General features: G+C 40.7%; 2 protein-coding genes across 4 annotated transcripts; one reads left to right on the top strand and one right to left on the bottom strand.

Moving 5' to 3' along the window:
* Positions 1-1883: 1883 nt before the first annotated feature.
* LOC141819401 (cellulose synthase-like protein E6) lies at positions 1884-10158 on the top strand. Of its 3 annotated transcripts, none has more exons than XM_074706827.1 (7): positions 1884-2196; positions 2290-2599; positions 2667-2804; positions 2895-3026; positions 3106-3318; positions 3403-3627; positions 9217-10147. In XM_074706827.1, exons 1-7 carry the CDS (start codon positions 1922-1924, stop codon positions 10111-10113), a joined length of 2190 nt encoding a protein of 729 aa, XP_074562928.1. In that variant the 5' UTR covers positions 1884-1921; the 3' UTR covers positions 10114-10147. The 3 variants fall into 3 exon arrangements, with proteins under 3 accessions (XP_074562928.1, XP_074562889.1, XP_074562835.1); XM_074706788.1 differs by lacking the exon at positions 9217-10147 and adding an exon at positions 3706-4666; XM_074706734.1 differs by lacking the exons at positions 1884-2196; positions 2290-2599; positions 2667-2804; ... (1 more) ...; positions 3106-3318; positions 3403-3627 and adding exons at positions 7430-7731; positions 7801-8110; positions 8178-8318; ... (1 more) ...; positions 8620-8832; positions 8914-9138 and having other exon boundaries at positions 9217-10158.
* Positions 10159-10499: 341 nt separating this feature from the next.
* LOC141841760 (transcription factor BIM1-like) lies at positions 10500-15985 on the bottom strand. Its single transcript, XM_074729957.1, has 11 exons — positions 15631-15985; positions 15448-15531; positions 14915-15241; positions 13558-13648; positions 13342-13466; positions 13121-13232; positions 12624-12693; positions 12436-12531; positions 11315-11787; positions 10905-11046; positions 10500-10777 (listed from the first exon to the last, which is right to left on the bottom strand). Exons 1-11 carry the CDS (start codon positions 15641-15643, stop codon positions 10670-10672), a joined length of 1641 nt encoding a protein of 546 aa, XP_074586058.1. The 5' UTR covers positions 15644-15985; the 3' UTR covers positions 10500-10669.
* Between the last annotated feature and the right edge of the window lie 2453 nt (positions 15986-18438).

Below are 18438 nucleotides of genomic sequence, written 5' to 3'. Positions count from 1 at the left end.
TAAAGCAGTTCTATTTAATGAGATTTGAAGTCAACATCCAAAAGCTGACGAACGCTAGCTAGAGTTTATCCTTCATTCTCATTCCAACGATCGAAAGTGTATCTAAATTCTAATGGGTTCGACATATTATTTATATATTTTTAGAAAAAAAACTCTATGTATTATATTACATGATTTATATATATAGCCACTCATAATTATCAAGCAAAATATTTATGATAAAAGCAACACCACACATTAAAATTGTCCAACTTCTATGAAAATTGTGGAGCAATGTTGGATTGTTTGTTTCTTATGATTTTTTGAGTCATCAATCAATATTCATATAAATTTTATTTTTCTTAAAAATTTATCAAGTGCATGATTTGAAAAATGAAATAACTGTTATAAGTGATCACGCAGTAATGGTTCGAGGAAGATGATTTTATATAATTTAGGAGATAAATTCAGAAAGACGAGTATTTTAGTTGCTATATATACTTTGAAGAAATCAACCATTTGATAAATATTATTGTGATATGTATTTTGATATTATCGTCAACTATAACTTCTCAATTTATCTTTTCACATATGATTGTGAGACCATTTAAATGACGAATTCCACCTTTTACTGAAGTGAGTATCCCCAATGCTCTGTTAATGGATGTTAATAACACCCCTTGGGTGTTAATGAACAATGTGGAGGGGCGGCAGTAGGGTGGGCCAGCCAAAGGCTGGCCCACCCCACATGCAATATTTTTTTTATTTTTTAATTATTGACATTAGGGTATTATAACAAGGGAGCATTGCAGATGCTCTAATATTTTTTTATTGATGATGATAATTAAATTAAATAAAAAATTATTAATATAGAGAATATCCACATTAATGCGTTTAATGTCTTGAATGCGTTCATGTGGAAGTGGGGTGGGCCAGCCAAAGGCTGGCCCACCCCACATGCAATATTTTTTTATTTTTTAATTATTAACATTAGGGTATTATAACAAGGGAGCATTGCGGATGCTCTAATATTTTTTTTATTGATGATGATAATTAAATTAAATAAAAAATTATTAATATAGAGAATATCTGATCCTTTAATAAGTACAGAGATGAGATAAATGTCCAATCCTCCAATAGATACGAGGATGATGATGAAAAATGAATATTTGATGAAGATGAAGATAATATTTTAATAAAAAGTAGAATCCACCATCTCAGCTGTCCCACACGGTCGGCTCCACGACTATCTATGAAGAGATAAATCGAGAAGTTGCAATTGGCCACAATAAAAAAGGGCATTGCCTCGGTTTCATCGAAATTCGATCCTTGTCCACTATAATAACTCTGTTTTATCGTAACCAACTCAACTATACCTCAAAAAATGAATATAATAAATGAATATAAAGATGAAGATAGAGAGAAGGCAAAAAAAAAATATAGACTCTAATCTAAATCTAAATCTGATTCCCTAATGTAATGATAAACCATTTAGGGGCAAAAATAAGAATCAAATTTTAATATAAATGAATACTTTAGAGGGTGGTCTTTGAATATGTATAAATTATGTGTTGAATTTATCTGATATGTAAATTAAGAGGACAAATTATCCAGATTAATCGGGCGATATCTCAATTATTAATAAATAAATAAATTTAATGATCTTCAATATTTTTTTTATCATGCCAAATAAATAAATAACAAATACACAACACTTTTAATTTTATACATTTACATAGCTGCCCCACGAATCAATCATCACGCGATAATTAATTAATTATCATAAATTTCCCCTATTTTTTATTTTTTTAGATCTGCATTTTTTTTTTCCAATCCTTATCCCCTAGCTGTCCTCAACTGCCTATGTATCATTATCATTTACACATCCTATCCGAACCGTACACCACCTGCTGTTACTCGCACAGTCCACTCCTTCACGGGCATGGCAGAGACCAGTGGCTATCGCCCTCTCTTCGCCACCCAGACGGCCAGGGGAAGAACTGCTTACAAGCTCTTCGCCAGCTCCATGCTCGTAACCATTTGCCTGGTTTTAATCTACAGAGTGACTCACGCACCCGAAGCAGGAGAAAGCGGACGGTTGGCATGGTTGGGGATGCTCGCGGCGGAGCTCTGGTTCAGCTTCTACTGGATTCTCACTCAGTCCGTGCGCTGGAAGCCGGTCTACCGCACCACCTTCAAGGACAGGCTCTCGCAGTTGTGAGCGATCGATTTGATTAGATTTTTTTTATTCATGGATATGTGTCAGAAGTTGATCGCGGATATACATGCGAATTGAATCAATATATGCAGAGACGAAGCGGAATTGCCTTGCGTGGACATCTTCGTGTGCACTGCCGACCCGGTCGCGGAGCCGCCGGCGATGGTAGTCTCCACCGTGCTGTCTCTCATGGCGTACGACTACCCGCCCGAGAAGCTGAGCGTGTACCTCTCCGACGACAGCGGGTCGGAGTTGACGTTCTACGCTACTTGTGAGGCCGCGCAATTCGCGAAGCGTTGGCTACCGTTCTGTCGGAGACACCGGGTAGAGCCGAGATCGCCGGCGGCGTATTTTGCAGGATCCGCTGAGGCTTCTGACGACAAGGAACACTCGGACATGAAGGTAGGACATGTTCGGTTCTGTCAAGTCTTCATTCATTGGTAACGATCTCAAGTTTTTCTTGTTTCAGAATCTGTTTAGGGAAATGGAAAGTCGAATCCAGGCAGTGTCCATTCTCGGGAAAGTACCAAAAGAACAAAAAACACACAAAGGATTCTCTGAATGGACCTCAGAGATGACATCCAAGAATCATCAACCTATCGTTCAGGTGCATTAACTCGCTTCAATTGCCAGATTACTAATTCCTGTCAAAAGAAAACACTACTTAATTTCACATGTCGTCTATTTTTCTTTTCAGATTTTAATTGATAGCAGAGAGGAAACCTCAGTCGACATCGATGGAACTGTGCTACCCACCCTGGTGTACATGGCACGGGAGAAGAGACCGCAGCACCATCACAATTTCAAAGCCGGCGCCATGAATGCTCTGGTAACAACTCAAAACCTTCGAACAAGCATAAACCACAGTATTGATCATTTTGATGATTTCAACTCTTGTATCTACTCAGTTGAGGGTGTCCTCAGTCATAAGCAACAGTCCGATCATCCTCAACGCCGACTGCGACATGTATTCAAACAATTCGCAGTCGATCCGAGACGCCCTCTGCTTCGTCATGGATGAACAGCAAGGCCATGATGTCGCCTTTGTGCAATTTCCTCAGTCTTATGAAAATACCACCAAGAATGACTTCTATGCCAATGCCTTGAAAGTCATCTTTGGGGTAGTTAGCACTCCAGTAGTAATCGAATTTGAATAAGCCAACTTTTTTTGAATTAATTTTCAACGTTGTTGGATGATAATTAAGGTGGAACTAAGTGGGCTGGATGGCTTGGGAGGACCTCTGTACATTGGAACTGGTTGCTTCCACAGAAGAAAAGCTCTCTGTGGAACAAAGTACAGTACGGAGTACAAAGAAGACTGGAAAAGAAGAACAAAGATGGAGAACAAAGAAAGTGTCTCGATCCTGGAAGACAGAGCCAAGTCGCTCACCACTTGCATCTATGAATTCAACACACAATGGGGCAAAGAGGTCTTCAATTCTCTACCAAATAGCTCCAATATGTTTCGGTTTCATATTGGCTCATTATTCGATCACCTCAAATGGCAGATGGGATTGGTGTATGGATGCGCGGCGGAGGACGTTATCACAGGACTAATAATCCAGTGCAGGGGTTGGCGATCCGTGTACTTCAATCCCGAAAGAAAAGGCTTCTTAGGAGTTTCACCCGCGACGTTACCACAGATACTGGTGCAGCACAAAAGATGGAGCGAGGGTGATCTCCAAATCGTCCTCTCCAAGTACTGTCCTCTGTTCTACGGCCATGGCAAGCTCAAGCTCGGACATCGAATGGGCTACTGCATCTACGGTTTGTGGGCTCCCAACTCCATCCCCACTCTGTTCTACCTGACAATCCCGTCTCTGTTCCTCCTCAAAGGCGTCTCGTTGTTCCCGGAGGCATCCAGTCCATGGTTCCTTCCCTTCGCTTACGTCGCCGTGGCTAAAAATGCCTACAGCTTGGCTGAATCCTTGGTCAGCGGCGATACGTTGGTGGGGTGGTGGAACATCCAAAGGATGTGGATGCTGAAGAGAACGACTTCGTACCTCTTCGCCACCATCGACACCATGCTGGCGCTGGTGGGGGCTTCCAAGGCGGCGTTTGCGATCACGGCGAAGGTGGCAGAGGACGACGACAGTGCGAAGAGGTACGAGCAGGAGGTGATGGAGTTCGGAACGACGGCGTCGGCGGGGGTGATGTTTGTGATAATTGGAACGACGGCGTTGATCAATCTGGCGTGCTTGGTGGTCGGATTGCAGAGAGCAGTTTCGGATCGGGCGTTTGGCGGGCTCTTGATTCAGAATGTGGTGTGTGGATTGGTGGCGGCGTTGAATCTGCCGATCTACGAGGCGATGTTCTTGAGGAAGGACGAGGGGAGGATGTCGTCATCAACGGTGTTTGCTTCTGCGGGATTGACTGCGTTAGCTTGTGCTCTTCAGGTGCTGTAAACCGCACAGGTTTTGACGAATTATGTGTCCTTGGTATATCAAATTCGGAGGTTCACCAGGAATACTAATTTCATAGGCTTTCTTGGAAAATGAATGTGTAAGAGCATCAGAATCATTCTTCACAATTCACAACATGAGATATCAATAAAACATTGGCAGGATCTTTGACTGCTGTTCTGTTATAAAAAAATTTCTAAATAATATTTTTTTAAAAAATGATGCGGTAGACATCTCACCGTGATGATCCCCTAATCAGAAAGTGTGATGGCATTAAAATTTTCTCTTCACTTTTTTCGCGTAACGCGACTGACTCGGCTCAGATCAATTTAGATTGACTCAACAACTCAAGATGAAATCAAGTACGTATATCCTCCTAACTTGGAGTCGTTAGATGCCGATGGTTGATGAACATCCGGAGTTTATCAAAACCAAGTTGGTCAAAAAAACAACAAACTGAAATGACCGAAAGCAAGTTTATCAAAACCAAGTTGGTCAAAAACAACAAACTGAAATGACAAGGATTAAAAATGTTAGTTATGACACAACAGAGTTGCAGAAGATGACAATAATTTGAATTCTACGGGGGCGACCGTGTAGGGCCGTTAAGATGACTAATTCCACTTTTTTTTATAGAAGAAAAAGATTAAAAATATTGCAGAAAGTACAAAAGAAAAATACAGTCAAGACTCATGTAAGAAAATTGATGTCCAAGCAATCAAATTAAATTATATTTATAACGACTTTAAATTTCGTAAATTTAATTAGAACTTGAATTCAGCTAACCATTTCAGTCAAACTGAATTATGTGTCAAACTCAGACAATTATATTTTGAACGATGAAATTTTATCCATCGAAGAGTCATTATTATGACATCGATTTGATTTACTATAGTAACAAGATGGTGAACGGAAATGCTATCCAGCAGAAGTTTCAAACTATTCTCTAACTCGAGTCCTTTTGCCCTTAAAGTTCAGGTATTTTGCAAAAGAGATAATAGTCCTCATTTTGGATTAATCCGATGAATTGATCTATTTTATTAAATAATTTAAATAAATTTAATTAATATTTTATTAATTTATTTTAAGATGAATTTAAATGAATTGATATATTTGAATTCGTGAACCATTAATCCGTGAATTGAAAATTTTAATAGGTTACAGATGGCGGCCACCGTAGCCGACAGTTGCTAAATGGACCAAGAGCATTAACTACGAGGCAGCATTATCTACTGCTTTTCGTCTTTATTCAAAGCTTTTTTTCAATCTAAAAGAAAGTGCACAGAACAAAACAAAGACGTCATTCTAACTGTGGATTTTGACCAGGGGATCACGTAAAGACAAATTCAAGGAAAGAGACTGCCATATTTTTATGGCAACTTGCCGTAGCCAAGGACTTTTCCACCTCCTTGCAATCTATCACTTTCCCTGTCTTTGATCGCAAGAGACTGCGAGTTTTGTCGTTATTAATTATAGTAGTCATTTAAGAACTACTCAAACGAAGAGATTTCAATGGAACCAAGAGAGAGAGGAAGATCAGTGTGCAGATTAATTAGTAAAGGAAGCAAGAAAGTTCTCTAGTATTCACATTATTATATTAATAAAGGACCAATCAAACTGATTGGTGTCAGCCCCACTAATAAACTAAATTAAATTTTAGTTTTATTTGATTTCTTAATAGAACAATTTAATTCAATTTTAGACTTAAGGCTATGATAATTTTAATTTAATTGTTCAAAAATTAAATTTATATATAGCTAATATTATCGAGTTCAATTTTTTTAAATAATAAATAAATAAATAAGATTATTTAGAGCGAATAAGACCATCAATGATTTTTAAAATAAAATAATTATATTTTTAGTTTTATTTTATCATTTATCTTTATTACTTTTTATTCTTTTGTAATTAAATATTAAAAAAGGGAAAAATAATTTTATTTTTTCTTTTTTATTAATCTTATATATATTTTTAATTTTTTTATCAAAATTTTAAAATAAATTTAAAAGATTATCATGAATTTAACAATTAAATTAAAAAAAATAAATTTGAGTTATCAATATCTTGTATAAAAGTGCTTGAAAATATAATTAATGTATATATTTTTTTAAAATTTGATCAGTTAATTTAGTTTATATAATTGAAAAATTAACACGTGAGTTAAGAAAGAAAAAAAGGAAAAAAAATTACATGCATCCGAATCTTAAAATTATAATTCAAATATTTTGAAAAAAAATCAATCACTTGGGAAGAGTATAATAGGAAATAGTTTTTGAAACATAGTTGAACATGGAAATTGGAAGAAAAAAAGCTTCTTTTCTTCTGCCAACTTGATCGTGAGAATTGTCGTGTCATGCACTTTCATTTAAGTGAAACTTAAACTATTTTAGTATCTGAATTTTATTCAAGTATCTGAAAAAAAGAGAAGTGACAGGGACACAATTTAAAACTAGTTAAGTTGACCTGATTTACATGTGACTGCAAGCCTAACAAGTTAGGTTCCGTATAAATTAAATACGACAAATAGAGAAGCGACAGGGGCACAAGGCCTTAAATGGAAAATCTTTTCGAAATTTGAATGATCTTCAAAGTTTTTTTTGCTAGTAAAAAATATTTTTAAAATTTTATACTTTTCTTTTAATCCCAAATAAATAAACACAAATACACAACACTTTTATTTTTACACATTTACATTGCTACCACACATACCCAATCAATCATACAAAAAGAATCACGCGATAATTATCATAATTTTTCTCTATTTTTATTTTCTGAGAGCAATATATTTTTATATTATATTAGATGATCCATTATATCCGAGCCATACACCGCCTGCAACACACACAGATTGACAGACATGGCAGAGACGAGTGGCCATCGCCCTCTCTTCGCCACCCAGGCGGCCAGGGGAAGAACTGCTTACAAGCTCTTCGCCAGCTCCATGCTCGTAACCATTTGCCTGGTTTTAATCTACAGAGTCACTCACGCACCCGAAGCAGGAGAAAGCGGACGGTGGGCATGGTTGGGGATGCTCGCGGCGGAGCTCTGGTTCAGCTTCTACTGGATTCTCACTCAGTCCGTGCGCTGGAACCCGGTCTACCGCACCACCTTCAAGGATAGGCTCTCGCAGTTGTGAGCGATCGATTTGATTGGTTTTTTGTTCATGGATTTGTGTCAGAAGTTGATTGCGGATATATGCAGAGACGAAGCGGAATTGCCGTGCGTGGACCTCTTCGTGTGCACCGCCGACCCGGTCGCGGAGCCGCCGGAGATGGTGATCTCCACCGTGCTGTCTCTCATGGCGTACGACTACCCGTCGGAGAAGCTGAGCGTGTACCTCTCCGACGACAGCGGGTCGGAGTTGACGTTCTACGCTACTTGTGAGGCGGCGCAGTTCGCGAAGCGTTGGCTACCGTTCTGTCGGAGACACCGGGTAGAGCCGAGATCCCCGGCGGCGTATTTTGCAGGATCCGCTGGGGCTTCTGACGACAAGGAACACTCGGACATGAAGGTAGGACATACTCGTTTCTGTCAATTCGTCATTCATTTGTAACAATCTCAAGTTTTTCTTGTTTCAGAATCTGTTCAAAGAAATGGAAAGTCGAATCCATGCAGTATCCATTCTTGGAAAAGTACCTAAAGAACAAAAAATAATACACAACGGATTCTCTGAATGGACCTCAGAGATGACATCCAAGAATCATCAACCTATCGTTCAGGTCCATTAACTCGCTTCAATTGCCGGATTACTGATTCCTTTCAAAAGAAAACACTACTAAATTTCACTTGACGTCTATTTTTCTTTCCAGATTTTAATTGATAGCAGAGAGGAAACCTCAGTCGACATCGATGGAACTGTGCTACCCACCCTGGTGTACATGGCACGGGAGAAGAGACCGCAGCACCATCACAATTTCAAAGCCGGCGCCATGAATGCTCTGGTAACAACTCAAAACCTTCGAACAAGCATAAACCATAGTATTGATCATTTTGATGAATTCAACTCTTGTATCTACTCAGTTGAGGGTGTCCTCAGTGATAAGCAACAGCCCGATCATCCTCAACGTCGACTGCGACATGTATTCAAACAATTCGCAGTCGATCCGAGACGCCCTCTGCTTCGTCATGGATGAACAGCAAGGCCATGATGTTGCCTTTGTGCAATTTCCTCAGTGTTATGAAAATACCACCAAGAATGACATCTATGCCAATGCCTTCAAAGTCATCAATTACGTAAGCACTCCAGTAGTAAATTGAATTTGAATAAGTCGACTTTTTTGAACTATTTTTCAATGTTGTTGGATGATGATTAAGGTGGAACTAAGTGGGCTGGATGGCTTGGGAGGACCTCTGTACATTGGGTCTGGTTGCTTCCATAGAAGAAATGCTCTCTGTGGAACAAAGTACAGTACGGAGTACAAGGAAGACTGGAAAAGAAGAACAAAGATGGAGAACAAAGAAACTGCCTCGATCCTGGAAGACAGAGCAAAGTCGCTCGCCACTTGCATCTATGAATTCAACACTGAATGGGGCAAGGAGGTCTTTAATTCTCTACCAAATAGCTCCAATATGTTTCCGTTTCATATCGGCTCATGATTCGATCACCTCAAATGGCAGATGGGATTGAAGTATGGATGCGCGGTGGAGGACGTTATCACAGGACTAACAATTCAGTGCAGGGGCTGGCGATCCGTCTACTTCAATCCCGAGAGAAAAGGCTTCTTAGGAGCTTCACCCACGACGTTACTACAGACACTGGTGCAGCACAAAAGATGGAGCGAGGGTAATCTCCAAATCACCCTCTCCAAGTACTGTCCTCTGTTCTACGGCCATGGCAAGCTCAAAGTCGGACATCGAATGGCCTACTGCATCTACGGTTTGTGGGCTGCCAATTCCATCCCCACTCTGTTCTACCTGACAATCCCGTCTCTGTTCCTCCTCAAAGGCGTCTCGTTGTTCCCGGAGGCATCCAGTCCATGGTTCGTTCCCTTCGCCTACATCGCCGTGGCCAAAAATGCCTACAGTCTCGTTGAATCCTTGGTCAGCGGCGATACGTTGGTGGGGTGGTGGAACATCCAAAGGATGTGGATGCTGAAGAGAACGACTTCGTACCTCTTCGCCACCATCGATAACATGCTGGCGATGGTGGGGGCTTCCAAGGCGACGTTCGTGATCACGGCGAAGGTGGCAGAGGACGACGACAGTGCGAAGAGGTACGAGCAGGAGGTGATGGAGTTCGGAACGACGGCGTCGGCGGGGGTGATGTTTGTGATAATTGGAACGACGGCGTTGATCAATCTGGCGTGCTTGGTGGTTGGATTGCATAGAGCAGTTTCGGATCGGGCGTTTGGAGGGCTCTTGATTCAGAATGTAGTGTGTGGGCTGGTGGCGGCGTTGAATCTGCCGATCTACGAGGCGATGTTCTTGAGGAAGGACAAGGGGAGGATGTCGTCATCAACGGTGTTTGCTTCTGCGGGATTGTCTGTGTTAGCTTGTGTTCTTCCGGTGCTGTAGTTTCTAAGATAGATATTACGGACAGACTAATTGTGTTATAAATTGAACGTACTAGGTAATAAATTAACATAATAGTTTCTACTTAAATTATGTTTTTTAATCATTTCTAACTTTTCCCCGGATTATATTTTTTCCTAAATATAACAACCACCTAATTAAGAGATTGTTTTCTCACATTAGAATCTCATCAAACACTTATTAATATATCTTTGCAACCGTAGCGCTCATTTAGCTTTTGTGGCAAAATATGATTAACTGAACAGAAATTAAGATAACTGCTTGAATAGAATTAATAACCCACATAGATAGTGTCACCAGTGGAACATCATATTGTTAGTCACAAGAATCATTTAATAGAAAACAAAGAGAAAAAAAAGAGACTTCGCTTTGTGTATGGAAGCCTATAAATAAAGCAGCTTCACAATTTGTAGTGGAAGCCTCTGTGCAAGTACATGACAAATAAAAGAATGGAAAAGAGTTACCAACCACCTTGGGCAGCCTCAAAAGGCCGCACAGAATATACATTGAACGATGAATCCAGGTGCGCAATGCGCAACTAACCATGAGTTTTCGGTCTCTTTGAAGCTTCTGATGACAACTCAGCCATGGGCCTCGACCGATTGCACCCCTTTGCTTGCTTAAAATAAACAGGAGCTTCCATGTCCTATGAGCATTTGCAGGAAACATGATAAGCTCAAGTATCACTGAAGGTAGCAGCAGCATGGAAATTCTGTGGAGTAACACAATTTTGCTGCCATGTTGTGAAGTGAAAAGGAACAATGAGGCTATACCTTATTGGTTGTACAAGTTGTGGATGCAGCACCGGATCTTCTCTTAACTGCTCGCTTGCCAAGATTAATTTGCACAGCGATATTGGCTTGTGATAGATCTATGCCGGAACTTTTCAATGCCTGAGTCAATGTATTCAGCAGCCTATTTTGCGCAAGGGATGCAAAAAATAATAAATAACCACCAAGATAATGTGCTCTTAGACATCATGCACAAGTACATTGTAAATTTGCACTCTAGACTTAGAGATGAATCAATTGGATGCTTTCTTGCGAAATTATCATCGATTGAAACACATGTGCACACAGAAGATTGAAGAAAAATGAATCATGCTTGTGAACCAAGATGAAAGAAATCTACAACGACCATAAGATGAATGAAAAAATGGGTAATAAATTCAGGTTATACTCACTCATGGGAATAGGCAGTAGACACATTGATGGTGCCCTCATCAATTATCAGTTCCTCTTTTTCATTCAGCCTCTGACTGATCACAGCACCATCAGCAAGGCTGCACGATTCTGACCATCCACATTGATCTTGAGATGCAGAGTTATAGGCTTCTAATGACCGTGACTGCAATTGAGTAGTATTGGTTTCTCTTTCTAGAGGGAACAACTTCGTCTGCAACAAATTGTGAGTGCAGGCCAGATTGTTCGCAGAATTGGTGGTAGTCGTCTCGTAAGAGATGCCACCAGAAACCACACATGTTTTTGATGGATTATGAGTGCTTGATATCAGAGTAGGACGTGAACCAGGAATACTAATTTCATTGGCTTTCTTGGAAAATACACGTGTAGGAGCAGCAGAATCATTGTTCACAACATGAGAGGCCAATAAAACATTCGCAGGAGCTTGATTGCTGTTCTGTTGTAAAGATAATTTCTAAACAATAAAAAAAATACAGAGATGAGTAAGTTTATCAAAACCAAGTTTGTCAAAAGCACAAACAAACTGTAGACAATCTTGTTACAAAATGAATGCTACAGTATGCTGAAATGACAAATACTAATATCTGCCTTCACCATATCTAGAGTCACTACAAGAGTAGGTATAAGAAACTATACGATCCAGAATATGCTTTTCTTGTTTTATTGAAGCTTATATAGACACCAACCACATATAAGGTTATCCAAGAACTTTGTGGTTCATGTTTGCCATTTGCAATGAAAACTAGTTTCATCTATGATAGATATGCTTAGTAGAGATTGATGAAATGCACCTTTTTGATAAATTCTACCAAATTCTTGTAACATGATGATAGAATTCTGAAGCGAGTAGGATACTTTATTTTGCAGGAAAAGTGACACAAAAGAAGATACTAAGCCAGTTTTCCAGACCAAAATTTCAGATTTTCAAATTAGACTGATTGGTCAGAGTAGATAAAAAGGTGTATTTAGTATTCAAATCCAAATTTGCTCAAACTGTAAACCAATTGCCTAACCATTAAAGATACAATGGCTATGCTATTCAAAGTCCAGATGCACCAGGCGCGCATCAGAGAACAAAGCAGCTCAGCTTTAAGGCTCTTACCCCAGGCATTAACTTCACATCATCTTGACTGCATTCTGGGTATGACAACTCATACTTCTGCACCTTCTCTTGCAAAAAACGTATATATTCAATGACCTGAAAAAAAAATCTGGAATGCGTCAATTTAGAATTTAGGAAATTTACTGCTGTAGAAGAAAAGAATTGTAGAGATACACGTTAAATCGTACCTCCAGAAGAAATGATGCTTTGTCTCTCTTCTGATCGCTGTGAGGTATGACCCCTCGGAGTATCTGAAATCTGCATGGATGAATGTAAATAAATACAAGCAGTAAATTCTCGGACATATATTGATATCCATGAAAGGTGTAAATGGATTGAAGATTTACAAAATACCAAAAGCCTTACATCTACATGTCCAATAACGGACACAGCAAAAATTTGCTATCCAATTTGATATATATATATATATATATATATATATATATATATATATATATGTATATCAAATTAGAGATTTAAGTCTTAGAAAATATTAAAGCAATCGTACGGGTATGCCAAACAACATAAACCAAACAGCCTACTTATTAAGAATATTTAAACATATTTAAACAAACAGGAATATATCCTAATATGCCGAGAATATCCTAAATTAAGAATGTTTAAACGCGCCAGCATTTTAATTTGTCAGTTCTGTTCCATATCTTTTCTTTTTAGACTGGCTTGCCTGTCATTGATTTTGCTTCTCCTTCTTTGTTCAGTGGCAGAATGCTTTGATCGTGGGGTGTTTGGCCGTTGATCATTGCAGGCGGCCTTTGCCTCTACTTTGACAGTCAAATCTGCAACTCAAGAAGTACAAAAGAAACAGCATCAGAAAAATCTGCTCCAAACAAAATCCAATAGAAAACAAGTTCAAGGAATGGAAAACGGAGCTTTGAAAAAAGGTACCTTTATTAGAGGAAGAACATTCCCGCTTCCCAAACTCCTCTTCGTCGTCCAACCTATTGTAGCCCCGGATGGGTACAGAAGTAGCCACCTCCATGAATTGCTTCCTCTCCGAAGCTAGGTCGTTTCTATCACAAGAAGAATCAAAAACTCAAGATACAAATCTTAATTCAAACAAAAAAAAAATTGAAGAATTGAGTAATGAATTGTATTACAAACCTTCCGGAGGTGGCTATGTCATCGTTGGTACCGGCCGCAGAGAGACGTCCACAGCTGCCGCGTGCCGTAGTGAAGTGGGACGGCCACTTCCCTGACAAGATAAACACACAATGCGTCAAATATAATATTTTTAATAAAAAGCTCAATTTCTGTTGAAAGTTATGGAAGTAGCGAATTTCAAGCTATGTAATAGCATACATAATTACTTAAAAGTGCAAGGATAATGTAACTAAATGTTTAACTATGCGAGAGAATGATTAAGAAAGAGAACGATGAACTAGACTGTATTCCTACCGCTATTAGATAATATATATAAAGTTGAATATTCTTTTATGATGGTTCTTATTTAAAAATAAATAAGTTGTTTAAATAAATATAAAGTTGAATATTCTTTTATGATGGTTCTCTATCTCTAGCATCCAGCTGAGCCGCTCCTGACTGGTGCGAGCTTTGCAACCTATTCTCCCATGCGAGAACGTGTTCTCGTAGCCATCTAATTATCATATGATGCAACCTATCTAAGTTCCAAATCATTTGTTACAAAAAATACTCTGATTTCTGCACGTCCAAAGTGCCCAACATGTAGTACTGAAAATTACACCTCTTCTGACCGTTGTTATCAGCTCTTGTTTGCCTTCTAGATTGGTAAGTCGTTATACCTTCCTCATGATAAAAGTATACTGTGCAGCTCAGCCCCCACTAACATTCCTTAGCCATATGGTGATCCCACAAAACATGTAATATAATTAAGCCTTGTGAGAAAGTTAAAAATATGAGAAATATGAACAAACTAGGAATGAACCGACTCAACCCCAAATTTCTTTTCTTATGCCAGACCAATAAAGGAGCCGATCAAGGTTTCAAACAAAAACATATACAGATCATATACATAGTTATGGCTAACAATAAAATAATTTATTAAAAATATATATAGACCTATGTACTCAATCATATCCAATATGATCGATTAGATCAAACTCTTGAATTACAAAAAATGATTTATTTTAAAGCACAGAAAAGTAAAAATAATAATAATAAACTGGTAAATTTTTATAGTTTTCACTCTTAGAAACCCCTTTTTATTTTATTTTAAAAAATGATTAAATTTGAGATATGAAGAGTTTGAAAGAAAAAAAAAGAGGCAAATTAAAAAGGTGAATTTTCTAATGGGTTATAGATGTAAATAAATAACTCTTTTTCATAAATCAAACTCTACTTGGTTTCTTTGTAAATCACTCGCCTATGTGTTTTAGATATGTCAACAAAAAATTAAAGATAGGCCTGTTGGAAAAAAATTACCAAAGCAAGGAAAAAAAATGCAATATTAATATTATTTACTTTTATGAATGATAATTACCTCTTGAAACAGTGTCTTTCTCATCGCGCAAGGTATAGGAGGCGCCACCGGCGAAGGAGCCGTAGCTGGTGGTGGTGCTCCGGCTGCCGTAATCGGGTTCGGGCTTAGCCTCGAACACGATCGGGAAAGCTCGCGACGAACCGGACGCCTTGACGGTCGCAGCGGTGTCCACCACGTGATTGACGGCGTGCGTGCGCACGCCGCCAGGGAGCATGCGCTCCGACTGCCTCAAGCTGGTGACGGCCGCGGGAACATCAGACACGTCACAGCCACAACCTTCCTCCTCCTCAAGCGGCCGCAGGAAGTCTCGCGTCTTCAAAAAGAAGCCTAAGAATATAAATAAAGCATAATCAGCAATCTACGAATTTTAAACATAATTAGGGGGGAAACTAAAAGTCCGACCTTCCATGACTCATATTCATTGGTCTCGCTCCTCAAATCATCCAAAGGGAAATTTTAAGATAGAACTAAAATTTTTAAATTTATGCGATTCTTTTTTAGTATATGTACAAATCAAGCAGTAGAGCAAATACCTTGGGAGGAGGGCCTAGGATCTGGGAGCTGGAAAGACGAATCGGAGGAGCAAAGCGAGAGGAAATCATGCGTTACTTTCTTCCCTGAAAAAAAAATGTGACGATTAAAACTCAAAAGAGTCACCGCAATTTAGTACTCAAACGTAAGAAAAAAAAAAAGCAAACAGAAATTTCAATCTGTACCTTGGAGTTCCATCAATCTTCTTTCCAGCCCCCAATTTATAGTAGAAAGTTCATGAAGAAACTGGAGAATTATGCCGACTCTACGCTCTCCCACAAGCCATACCTCGAATTCTTACCAAGCCTCTCTCCTCTGAGATCGAAATACACCGCTACGATCGAAACCGGAGACTAAGAGATGCAGAATCCGAATTCCAAACACATTCGACGGAGGAGAACAGATCTAATCAAATGAGCCGGTGAAATCTGGATAGGCAAATCGAGGACGAAAAGGGATCGGTGTGCTTCTCCTCGCTGAGGAGAAGAGAGATTGGCTCCGCGGAGATCTTAATACGCCTCCTCGCTTTAAAATACTATTGCTTTTCTTTTTCTTCTCAATTTCTTTTCCGCCCTCTCGCTTTCATTTATCCACTTCCACTCCCGCCCTTTCCGTCGCTAATAACGCCGTCGCGGGGGAACTAAACGGCGGTTATCGCTGCCGTCACCTCGCGAGGAGTTCCTCATGCGGCCGTAAAAAGAATCACAGTCGGGCGCTACGCGCAATCGTACGGCTGAGATCTGCCGATGGAAGCGAAGTGAATTGAGAACGCGAATCACGTGACGTACGGCGGTTGACTGTGGTTGGTGGTCGACGTGAAATGGAGTTTAATGACAGGTGATGATTAGGCGCTAATCCCGAACCCGGATAAATAATTGCAGGCATTATTAGATACTAATAAAATTTAGTTTATTAAGAGAAAGAAAAGATTAGATTAGAGATCGACAGCGGAGCATGGTGGCGACATGGGAGGACGACGCCCTGGCCACTCAATTGCTTGGAATCTCCACCGGCGCCTAAACCTTTTTAATTAATTTAGCTTCTCCATCGGTTAAAATCCAAAGTGACATCAGTGAATGGTTAATCAGTAATTATAACGAATCCAAGCGAGCCCCACTTAATGCTGACAGAAGAGCGTGCGGTTGCTCAGAGGGAAGGGACCTGAGCATGGCACGTCTCGCGAGACATGAGACAGTCTAAATCTGTCTCAGGCCTACCATTTTAACGTCAGGTGGCAGTAACTTTTTAATTGTCCCGTCTGAGCTGATGCATCTAACGTGCAAACACTTGCTATTAACACTAAATGGGGTTTGCTAATCCGTGAACAAAGGAGCTGAGAATTTAAAAATGGAAAGATGATTTGAGAAGACAAGCATGTACAGAGACGAAGATTCCAAGGAGCAACAGCATGCGCCATGTTCATGAATGGACACAGCCAATATCTATCTAGCAATCTATGCACCGATATAATAGCAGACACACAGAGGAACACTTTAGCATTGGAAAGAGAAAGATGAGTAGTTAATTAGCAGCGGTGGGTGATTCAAAGTCCTGTCGATGGAGTATAATAAGAAGTGGCTTTTGTTTGGATCCGTGGACATTCTCTTTTGAGGTATCCACTTAGGGATCCGTAAACTATCAATAACCCGCTCTTTTGTTGGCTTAATTAACACAGCGATGGGGCGCTGATATCGTGGGGGGCAGCCATATAGGAGACTTATAATAATGTCTCTGTCGTTTCTTTAATGACACGCGTTGCTAATCGGTTGGTGGATGAGTTGGTGCCACGTGATTAAAAAATTTTGGAGTATCGCTTCCATCACGTGGCCAACTCACGGCGGGTGGCCTAGTGGGCCCTCCCGCCTTGAAAAATAAACTCCGAGCGCGCATGTGAAGAGAGGAGGAGCTACACAAGCTATCTCCACCCGCACCTCGAGGCCAAAGAACCCGACTCTCAATTCATCCTGGTTGGGACCCACAGGTGTCGCGTCGTAAAGTGAATCGGGTAATTGGGGTAGCCGTCATGGAATGGGGGGGGGGGGGGGGGGGGCCTGGCGCCGCTGGGCACGTGAGGATGGTGGGGGAGAGCTGTGGTCACGTGAGGCCCATGCCTTCCCGCGCTCGCCACATGGAGACTGCGGCTAGCGTGCGCGGTGGTCCCCGTCTCTACGCCGAAGGTGGTGCTTTTGTCGTGTAGCGGTGGGGGTGGGTGGTCATGACTTCCGTTTCGTCGGCGTCACCGGTTGCCGTTAGGATTCGACTGACTTCCACCCGCTTTGTGTCTTATCGCCTTCCACGTGAAATAGAGTTGCCCGGAACTTCACGTGCGATCTACAAGGAAGGCTACGATCGGGATCCAACAGTAACTATGGGACACTAACATCGAACGGGGCACGTGCACGGGCGGTAGTCACTGTCCTCCATGGGGCCGAGCTAGCGCGTGCAGACTTGACGTGGGGAGTGAGCTCGTCGACACCGCATGCGATGCTGCTCCCGTGTCTCGCCCGAGACACGGAGCAGCGTGCGTCGAGCGATGGAGCCCGAGGTGGCAGCATCACGATCGATCGGGCTGAGAACGCGGATCCTGTCTCGATCGCGATGAAAAAAAAGAGCACGCACTTCCTGCGTCACGTGCCGAGTGGGACCCCGTGGTCACGACGCGTCGCCATCCGGCGCGTGGTGCCGAACCACATTGTCGATCGGTGGACGCCCTCCTCACGTGACCCACCCTTTATCCGCCTCTTTCTCCAGCCTCATTCGATGCGGACAGGAGCGGAACAGGAAGTGGCCCGCCGATCATTCGACACGCGTTGCCGATGTACATCCATCAGAGAGTGTTCCGCTTCCACCGGTCTTTTCACGTCCCTCTCACCTTTGCCCATTTGAAAACACTTTTTCAAAAAATATATATATATATATATATTTTATAAAGCAATTTATTTGTATTTAACATGTCTAACGGGCACATGAGACACATGTGAGACTTTCTGCAG

Source organism: Curcuma longa, chromosome 1 (assembly GCF_044706935.1).
Source record: "Curcuma longa cultivar G26 ecotype Majalengka, Jawa Barat chromosome 1, ITB_CL_G26_1.1, whole genome shotgun sequence".
In the NCBI taxonomy this organism is placed as follows: domain Eukaryota; kingdom Viridiplantae; phylum Streptophyta; class Magnoliopsida; order Zingiberales; family Zingiberaceae; genus Curcuma; species Curcuma longa.
Note: the sequence above shows the minus strand (reverse complement) of the source record. Positions and strands in the feature narration are given on the sequence as shown.

What these genes read in the sequence shown, in the direction of transcription:
- LOC141819401 (XM_074706734.1), top strand. Translation starts at nt 7,457, where the DNA reads ATGGCAGAGACGAGTGGCCATCGCCCTCTCTTCGCCACCCAGGCGGCC. An exon ending in AGGAACACTCGGACATGAAG is followed by an intron (nt 8,111 to 8,177) that starts GTAGGACATACT and finishes TTCTTGTTTCAG; the next exon opens with AATCTGTTCAAAGAAATGGA. An exon ending in ACACTGAATGGGGCAAGGAG is followed by an intron (nt 9,139 to 9,216) that starts GTCTTTAATTCT and finishes CTCAAATGGCAG; the next exon opens with ATGGGATTGAAGTATGGATG.
- LOC141841760 (XM_074729957.1), bottom strand. An exon ending in GACATAGCCACCTCCGGAAG is followed by an intron (nt 13,467 to 13,557) that starts GTTTGTAATACA and finishes TTCTTGTGATAG; the next exon opens with AAACGACCTAGCTTCGGAGA. An exon ending in AAGCATCATTTCTTCTGGAG is followed by an intron (nt 12,532 to 12,623) that starts GTACGATTTAAC and finishes TTTTTTTTTCAG; the next exon opens with GTCATTGAATATATACGTTT.